Source organism: Berghia stephanieae, chromosome 9, assembly GCF_034508935.2.
Source record: "Berghia stephanieae isolate SIO BIC M18660-M18661 chromosome 9, UCSD_Bste_1.3, whole genome shotgun sequence".
Taxonomy (NCBI): Eukaryota; Metazoa; Mollusca; class Gastropoda; order Nudibranchia; family Aeolidiidae; genus Berghia; species Berghia stephanieae.
This window is the reverse complement of record NC_088368.1, coordinates 39,243,363-39,255,792: the sequence shown is the minus strand read 5'-3', so window position 1 is coordinate 39,255,792 and position 12,430 is coordinate 39,243,363. Positions and strand designations below refer to the sequence as shown.

The following is a 12,430-nucleotide window of genomic DNA, read 5'->3' as shown; positions in this document are numbered from 1 at the left end:
CTTTATACTTACCCAATATTCCTTAAAATCATTTTTATCAATCGACCAAAACAAAACAAAACAAAAGTATTTTGCTACGTCAACTGCAACCGCAACAGCTTATTCAACAAAATTAACGTTTACTTATTAAAATATAATAAAAGGCACAACATGATTGGGTTGCCAAAACCTATCTAGATTTAATACTTCAATAGCCGGTTAAAGTTTAAGATTGAGCAGGTGTTTAATTGATCATGTTTTCTGGTCTTATTTACATGAATGGTATCTCCTCCTCTGTGCCTTCTTTTGTATCCGGTGGTTTATTCACGAAGATAAAGATGAGTTAACAACAGAACCAACTCTATAACTTGTTGATATATCTTCTCTTCCCACTTAAATGTTCACTCTATATTGCAAAGGGTTTTAAAATACAATATTGATAAAGTCGGAAAGAAACTAAAGACTTAATTTCCTTTAAAACATTTAAAGTCTCCATCTCATCTCACTCCTGTAACACAGCTCACCGTTACAGGAGTGAGCGTTACAGGAATGAAAATCTGAAGATTATATGTTACTTGACACTACAGGAATTGTAATAAATCAATTATTTTGACTTAGTAAGCACTAAAATTTACTGATTAAAGAATGATTAAAAGGATTTTGAAAATTCTCAAAATTTGAATGAGAAAAAGCCCGTTACAGGAGTGAGGGTCATGGTAAATACTCATCATTTTGATATAAGTTCAAGCTGGTAGATGAAAAATAGGTAGCTACACGTTCTTGTTTTGCTTTCAGCATGTGAGGGGAGGAATGTCTTGATGTATTTATGTTGCCAGTTGAATGAATATGATATTTTATTGAAGAAAAACTAGGCGAAATTGATTGTCGTTACAAGAGTGAGTCAAATGTCACCGACAAAAATTGATACCCTTTTTTATAGATTAGAACTTAATAGATATGAATTAATATGGTGTTTCTTTAAAATGAAGCAGGAATAGGAGGAAAATTAATATTGCTGTTTGATTCAACAAAACTTTTAAAAATATATTTTTGTCAACCGACAGGCTATTTTGAGCAGGTGTGGAGTATATAAATAACTGTAGTTTATTCATTTATTGATCAAATTTTCCATTTTTGGCATAAATGATTTTCTAACTATATTCTTTGATCACATGCCTTATTGCAAAAAAATATACCAAAGAATCCGAAAGCGAAATATATAATATAACGGGACAGGCATTTGGCAAAAAAATTGAAAAACGTCCATTGAACAAACATTCGACTTGAAAATACAAAGCCCTAAATAGATTTCAGACTTTGGACGTGCTCATCTACTACTGTCGACGTGTACATATATACAGGTCTGACACCCGAACCCACTTACAGGCCTAGTTTAACATTGTTATAATGGACAACATTTTGCGTCATTAAAAAAAATATGTCCATTAATGAGCCCATAATGAATTGGGTTATCTGGGCGGGGTTCCTGACCTCCCATAATGGGAAGGGGGGTACATAATGTGTCTTCTATCCCCTTATATCTGTTTTCCAACATGCTTTCTGTGTTTGTCTTGGAATGAGATTACTTGGTTTTGTCCTGGTCCTGGCCAGATCCCCTGGCTGAGAGGGAAACAGTCGAATGTATAGTTATTTTTGGGAGATGATATTTTTTTTCATTGTTAATCCTCTCTCTGTTATGCACTATATTATGCTTTCTTTATATTATGTATGATTTGTAAAACATTTGAGTGTGTTCCTCTTAGCGGGGACCTGTGCTTGTGTCTGGATGAGACTTTTAGGTGATCTCAAACTAAGTACTTTGATAGAGTGCTTTTGGAATCAACAGCTGTTTCTTATTGAACCAATTCCCCTTTGTCTTACATTTTCTTGGATGCTTTATTGTAATTCTAGAACTTTTTACTATCCCAGTTTCTTCCTTTTTACTGGCGCTGATATGACCTTAATATGTTGCAAGCGCCGTAAAACCCTTAAAAACAAAACAAAAACGTATTGGGTTATCAGACCTGTAAATAAGTGCAAGTTGAGTATTATAAATGTTTCGAGACACATTTTGAATACAAGTAAAATATCATCTCTGTGCACAAGTGAAAAACGCTGTGGAGTTAAAAACGTAATTATCTATAAATAAGACAATAGACATAAGTTCCATTTTTTTTCATCAACACTTGAATTTTAAATTTTGTGTTGATCGTTCGATCACCCCGGGTATATATATATATATATATATATATATATATATATATATAAATATATATATATATATATATATATATATATATATATATTGGACATAATTTTTCTTTTCCTTTACTCTAACAACCATCCATATATGCGTCCCTTATTCCTCTTTACGCTAAATGTAAGTCAATACTATCTTCCACGTACTCTCTCTCGTGTCTTTACATGTCCGAACCATTGCAATATATCTTCTATCTCTTTATTGATACATTCTTCACTTCAGTCAACCTTCGAATTCGTTCATTTCTCACTTTATCTTTTCTTGTCCATCCCAGTGACCATCTCAGACATCCTCATTTCTGCCACCTCAACTTCTTTATCTTGTTTCTTTGTCGCAGCTGCTGTCTCTAGTCCATATAACATTGGTGGTCTTACAACAGATGTTTATATTTTCCCCTTTTTTCAATTTGCCGCTAATTGTATATCCAACACTTTCTTTTCCACATATTCCCTCTCTTGTCCCCTAACTTGTCCGAAAACAAAATAATATATAGCCCTCCGGATTAAAAAGGCACGCAAGCCACTAAACCCCTGTTTGGCCAGGTTCTCAATTTACACTTGAGTACGGTGTGAGAATGTGAGTAAAGAGCCTTTTCCAAGGACTCAATTATGCGCCGAGCGAGGCTCTCCCAGCACATTCCGTCCGAAAGCCAGTGTCATAACACAGACCACATACCACATCGGCCAAATACTTATTCTACACCTGAGTACTGTGAGAGAATATGAGTAAAGTAGCGAGACCCCCCCCCCCCAATCTCCATATAGCTATGTGGTCTACTAGAATGAAATTCGCATTTTGGAATGAGAAGTCCAGAGTTCGAGTCCCGTCTAAGCGACCCATAGTTGAGAACTTGGAAAAGGCTCATTACTGAATTACTGATATTCTCTCACCGTATCCAGGTGTAAAATGAGTACCTGGCCGTTAACAGCGTTGACTCTGTCTGAAAAAATTGTGACATCGCCTAACAGGCGTCTTATCTCGTTCTAAATGTTGAATGTTGCTGCTTACCAGGGACGCCTTGTAAAGCGCTTTGAGCACGGTTAGTGGATGTTGCGCTATATAAAAGCTCATTTTTTTGGAAATAACTTAGTAGCTGTTTAGAGCCATAAGACCCGGAGTTTATCCCGCTTTCTATAGCGTGAAACGTACAATAGCAATTGATTGCTAACCGTTGCATAGGACGCTAGTCTATCGTAAAGTACTTTCCGCCAAATCTAACACTCAGCTACCCACTCACTGCTTGGTGGATAGAGGGGTGAGAATAACAATCACAATTGCACCCTGGATCGATCACGATCCCTTTGCGTTTGAAGCGAGTGGTCTACCAACTGAGCTATCGTGACCCCAGAGAAGCAATTTACATGGAAAAGAAGCATCATCTCCCCAAACTAATACTACAAACATAGCTGTTTCTATTTCAGCTAAGGACTCCGATAAGTGTAAGGACAAAACCATGTAAATCCATTCCAAGACAAATACAGTAATGAACAAAACGAGAAAAAAAAACACAGAAAGGGTAGAAGACATAACATGTGACCTCCTGTCACCAAGGGAGGTCAACCCCCTCTCCTTCTCACACCACCCCAGCTCCTTTTCTCTCTATCTCTGTTTCTCACTCTTCTCCATATACTCCACCCCCCCCCCCCCTCCTCTCATTCTCTCTGTAATTTGTGTATTCAAGTGCGGCAATGATATCTTTTTGCTGCTATGTGGTCTAGTGGTATGACTCTCGCTTTTGGATTGGACGGTCCTGGGTTCGAGACTCGCTCGGTGCATAGTTGAGTCCCTGGAAAAGGCTCTTTACTCACAATCTTTCACCGTACTCAGGTGTAAATTGAGGACCGGACTAGCCGTTAACAGCGTTGTCTCTGTCCGAAAAATTGAAATACCGCCTAACAAGCTTCACGCCCCTTCCTAAATCTTAAGTGATGCTGTTGGTCAGGGACCCCTTGTAAAGCTCTTTGAGTACGTTTATTGGATATTGCGCTGTAGAAAAGCTCACTTTTTAAAGTAAGTTGTTTTATCTCTTTCTTTCACTCTCCTCCATATACCCCAACCTCTTCCCCCCCCCCCCTATCTCTCTCCCGCTCTCTGTTGTTTGTGTATACACGGCATTGGTGAAATGAATGTCAAAGAAGTCTTTTGAGTGTTTTGATGGAGTTTATTGTAAAACCAAAACAACGAAAACAAAAACAAAGCACACATACAAATCTCTTCATATGTTCATGGAGTATGTGATATAGATGGAATATGATGACACAGTATGGAGTAATAATAATGATATTATATGGAATATGATGACATATAACATTGAGTAATTATGATATTAATATATTATTATAGGGTGTTATAATAATATATACGGAGAATATAATAAAAATGTAGATCTATACGTAGTAATTTTATATGGAGTAAAAAAATAAAAATTCCCGTAATTCATATATAGGAAATATTTCTTTGGGGTCCATTCCAAGGGAAGACTGCAATAACCCAGGGGTCAGCCGCGGTGCACGGCCTTGGATTAAGCTATGGCGAGGTGACTTGCTGAAGGCCAGACAGCGCATTGGTGGGGGATCGAACTCGGTAGCTGAGCCACTCTGGCCCCAACATTCACACGGCAAGTTCTCCGAAATATATCCGTGGCCATATCTGTTGATAATGTTCTGCCCACGCTGTTATAAGAAAGAAAAAAAACGTGAATGAAGATGATGATGATGATGATAATATCATTAATGATGATGTCAATAATAATGATAATAATAATAATGATAGTAAAAATAATAATAATAATAATGATAGTAATAATAATAATAATAATAATAATAATAATATAATAATAATAATAATAATAATAATAATAATAAATAATAATAATAAATGATAATAATAATGATAATAATAAAAATAAAAATTCTGCCCATTCTGTTATAAGAAAGAAAAAAAAACACGAATGAAGATGATGATGATGATGATAATGATAATATCATTAATGATGTCAATAATAATAATGATGTCAATAATAATAATGATAATAATAATAATAATAATAATAATAATAATAATAATAATAATAATGAATAATATAATAATATAATAATAAAATAATAATGATAAAATAATAATAATAATATAATAATAATATAATAATAATATAATAATAATAATAATAATAATAATAATAATAATAATAATAATAATAATAATAATAATAATATAATAATATAATAATAATAATAATAATAATAATATAAAATATATAATAATAATCCTCCCACACACACACAATTGGATGGTTGAGATGGACTTAACACATTTGGCAGTCTCTTTCCTCCCCCTCCCCCCCCCCCCCCCCACACACACACAATTGGATGGTTGAGATGGACTAAACACGTTTGGCAGTCTCTTTCCTCCCCCCCCCCCCCACACACACACACAATTGGATGGTTGAGATGGATTAAACACGTTTGGCAGCCTCTTTCCTCCCCACCCCCATACACACACACACACACACAATTGGATGGTTGAGATGGATTAAACACGTTTGGCAGCCTCTTTCCCCCCCCCCCCCCCATAAACACATACACACACACATACACACACACATTGATAGAATGAACCCAGTGCGGATGCTAACAAAACATGAAACAAGAGGAATATTTGGGCCTTTGCCCATAAGTCTTTTGTTTTGACTGTATTGACCCTCAGACTTTAATCCCTGAAGAGTGGGAAACTTCACCTGTTTGTTCCATCTCATATCAACTTTCTTACGGCCAATTCATTGGTTCGGAGAGAGAGAGAAGAGAGGAGAGAGGAGAAAAAAAAGAAGAGAGAGAGAGGAGAGAGAGAAAGAAGTAGACGATAGAGAGAGAGAGAGGGAGAGAGAGAGGAAAAAAGAAAGAAAGATAGAGAGAGAGGGAGAGAGAGAAATAAAGATAGATAGAGAGAGAGAGAGAGAGAGAGAGAGAGAGAGAGAGAGAGAGAGATCCAATGAAAGCCATTATCAGAGATGAATAGTTTTGGCCGAACGCCCTCCAGATAGAAGTTATATTTTTATTTATTTAAAAAAAAAAGAAAAGCTTAACTCACCCTGGTCTTTTCCTCGGGACACCCTCAGTTTTTCTATCTTCGATTTCGCTACGTCTGCAAATCCGCTGGCCAGCATCCGTGCCATTTCCATCCTCTCGTGGCCACTCAACGCCACCCAATTTGGGAAATACCGTTTGACAATGTTTTTGACCATGATTCGGTAAGCCTTGTGATCCAGGTCCAACATCCAGTACGACAGGAAGGAATCACCTGGTTCGTAGAGGTGATAACACAAATCAAGTATACGCTGTGAGAAGCCTTCGTCGTTGTTCATGCTCCCGTCATCAGGCTCATCTTTAATGTAGTCCTCATCATTGGGGTCATTCTCAGAAAGCCCATCCCACAGCGCATCGTCATCTTCGAACCCTTCATCAGCAGAGGCCCCATCAGCGTTACGAAGTAAAAAATCCGGAAGGACAAGCACTGGTGGAAAGTTAAGCTCTGAAAGTTGAAGCAAAAATAAGAAAATCAATAATAAAAAAAAAGAAACCCAGAAAAAAAAAATAGTAATAATAATAAAAATAATAATGATAATAGTAATAATAGTAAAATAATAATAGTAATAGTAATAATAATAATATTAATAATAATATAATAATAATAATAAATAATAATAATAATAATAATAATAATAATAATAATAATAATAATAATGATAGTAATAATAAATAATGATAGTAAATAATAATAATAATAATAATAAATAATAATAATAATAATAATAATAATAATAATAATAATAATAATATAATATAATATAATAATATAATGATAATACTAATGATAATACTAATGATAATACTAATATATATAATAATAATAATAATAATAATAATAATAATAATAATAATATAATAATAATAATAAATAATAATAATAATAATAATAATAATATGGTCTTTATATAGCGCCATATCAATAAGCTCAAACCGCTCAAACATACAACCACTCAACCATGCTATGTGAAACAAAGCAATTTAATTCTACAGTGCTACATTTTATTTTTTAAACGTTAAAAGTTGTGTTTTTAAAAGAATTATTCGTCATCACTGTCTCTGATATATCTTGGAAGGGAGTTCCAGATAAAGTGTGCCGAATGTTCAAATGCGTGGTCGCCAATTTTGCGAGTCATTTATTGGCTCCAAGGGTAGGTATGTGATTATCAGACTTTGATCTCAGATTTCTGGACGGGACGTAGAATCTAAGCATGTCATGTCATTAAGTCTCTCCTTACCAACTATAGGAATATCGTTACATTCGTTACGATACAACAAACATTTTTCTTATTTAAAATCCTTGTGTACCCACATAAGAAATTTAAAGAAAATGAACAGTGTGTTGTGTTGTAGAGCATGTTTTGCTAAAGAAACTTTGTATGGCAAGAATCTTACGGCTATTGTGTTTGAATGATAAAAAATATATGTTTGTGTTAGTTGGGTGTTACGTTTTGTGGGAAATCCTGTAAAAAGGCTGGTATGGAGAGGGTTAACGCATCCAGGACAACCAGAGTGCAGTGCTTCATCCCATCATGTGACCATTGGTATCAAAACAATATTAGGCCATGATGTCTTGCTGACGAAAAGTGAACTTCAAGTATAACTCTCTCCTTACCAGCTATTTTTAGAATTTTACCCAAAAACGTGTATATTATAAACAGATTAGCGACGAGTAAAGGCTATATTTTGATCAGAAAAATCATCTCAGTAGCACAGTGTCGAATTTGCATAGCTATAATTATAACAAAATTGAATAAGAATAAGAAAATTGTGGGCCGCATCGTAACGAATGTGACGATTTTCCTATGGATGGTAAGGAGAGAGAGGAGAGAGAGAGAGAGAGAGAGAGAGAGAGAGAGAGAGAGAGAGAGAGTTCAAAGATGAAAATTAAATAAGAAATATCACCTTTTAGCTCCCTAACAATAGGAACAAAGTGGAAGGGAATGTAACCACGCCTATCGGAAACTAGACCACATAGACTCATACTCATAACAATAACTAAAAATTGAGCTTTTATATAGAGCAATATCCACTAAACGTGCTCAATGCGCTGTATAAGGGGTCCCTGGTCAACAGCAACATTTAAGATGTAGGACGGGACAAGATAATAATAATAATAATATAATAATAATAATAATAATATAATAATATAATAATAATAATAATAATAATAATAATAATAATAATAATAATAATAATAATAATAATAATGATGATGATGATGATGATGATGATGATGATGATGATGATGATAATAATAATATTACGATCATCATTACTACCACAATCATCACTATTACCACCATTACCATTATCACACCACCATCAATATCACTATACGTTTCCAATCTACGGATTTTTGGCTAAATTTTTCCCCACGCATTATAAGGACAAGCTGGTGATTTTTAAGGGTAGTTAAAATGTCTACGATGTTATTTTCCCTTAAACTACGATTTTTATTTCCCTATTTAAATTAGGCAGGTCTGCTATGCTAAGTGTTAGTTCCATACTCGAAATAAGACAAACAAAAATAACGTTGATTTAATCTTACGCTCTCACCAATAATTCAGACAATTTGATGACAACGTACATGAAAGTGAGAAAAAAAATGGTAAATGAAACCAAAGCATTAAATGATACCATTAATAATCATAAAGATACAACTGTAATACCACCAATACTTACATAATAATAATATAATAATAATAATAATAATAATAATAAAATAATAATAATAATAATAATATAATAATAATAATAATATAATAATAATAATAATAATAATAATATAATATAATTTATAATAATAATTTTATAATAATAATTTAATAATCATAATTTTAATAATCATAATAATCATAATCATAATACTAATAATAATAATAATAATAATAATAATAATAATAATATAATAATAATAATAATAATAATAATAATAATAATAATAATAATAATAATAATAATAATAATTGAAAACTAACAGTAGCGCCACAGCAATAATATCTAGTATCATTTTTGTAAATGAGGACCACGCTTATACCCCATTCTTGACAATAAAGAAGATAGGAATTATATCATGGTAATTCTGTTTCGGATTATAAAGTTATTGACATTTAGTTATACTAGGTGTACCAAAATGCTTTTGTATAGGTAATCTTTATCCTCGTGGAAATTCCAACATAATTCTGCCACCCCCTTTCTATCTTATTTAACACATTTCTATCGTTGATTTGTGTTCTAGAAGAGTGGGATTTTGCGAACATTGCCTAGAAGTTACGGACATATTAGTTTAACGTATTATTTGGTAGAATTACAGAATTAATTCCCAAAGACAAACCAGTGGATAAAAAGCCTTTTCCAATGACTAAACTATGCGCCGAGCCAGGCACGAACCCATGACCTTCCGATCCGAAAGCGAGTGTCATACCACAATACCACATATCCGCATAATAATTTATGTACATCACAAAGAATCTTTAAAATCTATACGAAACTGTACTGGCAGCCAGTGGAAGGATTTTAGAATTGGTGTTATACGTATTGTTGATTTAGTCAGAGATTAGCTGGCTAGAAGTTAGAAAAGAAGGGCATTTTTGAAAAGTGACGATTTCTCTCTTAGATAAAATATTTTTTCTACGAATGTCTACAAGCCTCATCAATCGTAAAATCACAAAAAAATATTTCTTATTATTATTATTATTTTTATTATTATTATTATTATTATTATTATATTATTATTATTATATATTATTATTATTATTATTATTATTATTATTATTATTATTATTATTATTATTTATTATTATTATTATATTATATTTTTATAATTATTATTCAACTGTTATGGACTTATACATAGAATTACTCTAGGAAAGAGTTTCTCCCCTTTGTTATTAGTTAATTGATTTTAGTTATAGCTTAAATAGGTATTATTCATTAAGTTCACTGTTTAAAATATTATTTGTGCTTACAAATATCAGAGTGGCATGCCCTAGAGAAGGACATATCACTGAACACTTCTGAGTTGAGTGAATCCACAATATTAATCTGGGGTCCCATCAAAAACACAACAACAACAATTATTATTATTATTATTATTATTATTATTATTATTATTATTATTATTATTATTATTATTATTATTATTATTTATTATTATTATTATTATTATTATTATTATTATTATTATTATTATTAATATTATTATAATTATAATTATCATTATCATTATCATTATCATTATTATTATTATTATTATTATTATTATTATTATATTGATATTATCATTGTTATTATTATTATTATTATCATTATTATTATTATTATTATTATTATTATTATTATTATTATTATTATTATTATTATATTATTATTATTATTTTATTATTATTATTATTATTATTATTATTATTATTATTATTATTATTATATTATTATTATTATTATTATATTATTATTATTATTATTATTATTATTGTTGAAAACTTATGTAAGCGTTATAAGTCCGAGACACCAGACTCTAAGCGCTTTAATTACAAATTACATTGGCTAAAACACTCATTCACACACACACAAGCGCACACACACATACACACACAAGCACACACACACACACACAACATACAACACAGAACCTTGTTATTATTAATAATATTATTATTATTATTATCATCTTATTATTATCTTATTATTATTTATTATCATTCTTAATATTATTATTATTACTATTGTAATTATTATCACCATTATAATTAATATTAGTATTATTATAATTATCATCATCAATATATTAATAATCATTATTATCATCAGCAGCAAGATTTAAAAAGAAATTATAAATACATTTGAATTAAAAAAAATACATTACTCACCGACAAAGGCTAGATTTATTTGACCGTAATACTGAGGGAGTAGTTGGAGATTCATCTTGAAAATTTTATATTTTTACTGGGATATTTTACTGATAAATTATTATACGTGTGAATCGTTTTCGAGCTGACTTGAATGAAAAATAAATGCAAGTTCTTAAGATCTGATTCGTATTTAAAGCCAAATGGTGATGTGACCGTGACTACGAATTAAACTGATTGGTCGGTTTGTGATGACGTCACAGACGTGTTAACCAATCGTAGCGTAGGTGTCTGGTGTAAGTCGCATTGTGACAGACAGTGTGGTCAGTGAGTGAGTTGTCGGTGGTGGTCAGCAAGGCTTGTCGTGTGGTTTGTTGCTTCCACCAATCAAAACCCACAGAATCCACCACTCCCCTATTAAACCTCTATCAGCCGCACACACACTTCTCTAAACACATTACAAACAGCTCTTAATCATCAATAAACCGATTAACCGATTGGTCCAGGATCCTTGCGATCCACCAATCAGAACATCACAATTTATCTCCTCTCCACATCCAAGCGTGATCTGCTATTTAATTGTTAAATTATCTAAAAGAGTAAAAAAAATAATTACAAACCACCAACCCAATATATCCCCTAACTGCCCAATTAACCCCTCACCCTCCATGAACTCTTCAAGTAACAATAATATTTCAATCTTTTTTCATCCTTTAACCAAAAAAAAAAAAGAAAAAAATTATAGGTACCGAACGATACAGAAGCAGAAAAGGCTAAGTTACGCCTACACGACTTTGATGTGAGACTATAACGAACAATAAATTGCTGGTTGCTGGGATTTAGGCATTGATAATAAACCTATCAAATAATCATTGTCTCAATATTCATCTTAGCATGTCATCATCATCATCATCATCATCATCATCATCATCATCATCAATCATCATCATCATCATATCATCAATAATACATAATCATATCATCAAATAATATATATAATAATAATAATAATAAAATATATAATAATAATAATAATAATAATAATAATAATAATAAATAATAATAATAATAAATAATAATAATAATAATAATAATAATAAATAATACGATAATAATAATAATAATAATAATAATAATAATAATAATAATAAAATAATAATAATAATAATAATAATAATAATAATAATAATAATAATAATAATAATAATAATAATACACATTTATACAGCGCTCATTCTCGTGTAAAAGGCAAGCTCTGG

General features: G+C 31.5%; 1 protein-coding gene across 1 annotated transcript; it reads right to left on the bottom strand.

The window, feature by feature from the left end:
* Positions 1 to 4,404: 4,404 nt before the first annotated feature.
* Positions 4,405 to 11,429, bottom strand: LOC144979384 (uncharacterized). Its single transcript, XM_078926033.1, has 3 exons — positions 11,193 to 11,429; positions 6,326 to 6,766; positions 4,405 to 4,911 (listed from the first exon to the last, which is right to left on the bottom strand). The coding sequence occupies exons 1-3, from the start codon at positions 11,245 to 11,247 to the stop codon at positions 4,850 to 4,852; spliced, it is 558 nt and encodes a 185-aa protein (XP_078782159.1). The 5' UTR covers positions 11,248 to 11,429; the 3' UTR covers positions 4,405 to 4,849.
* Between the last annotated feature and the right edge of the window lie 1,001 nt (positions 11,430 to 12,430).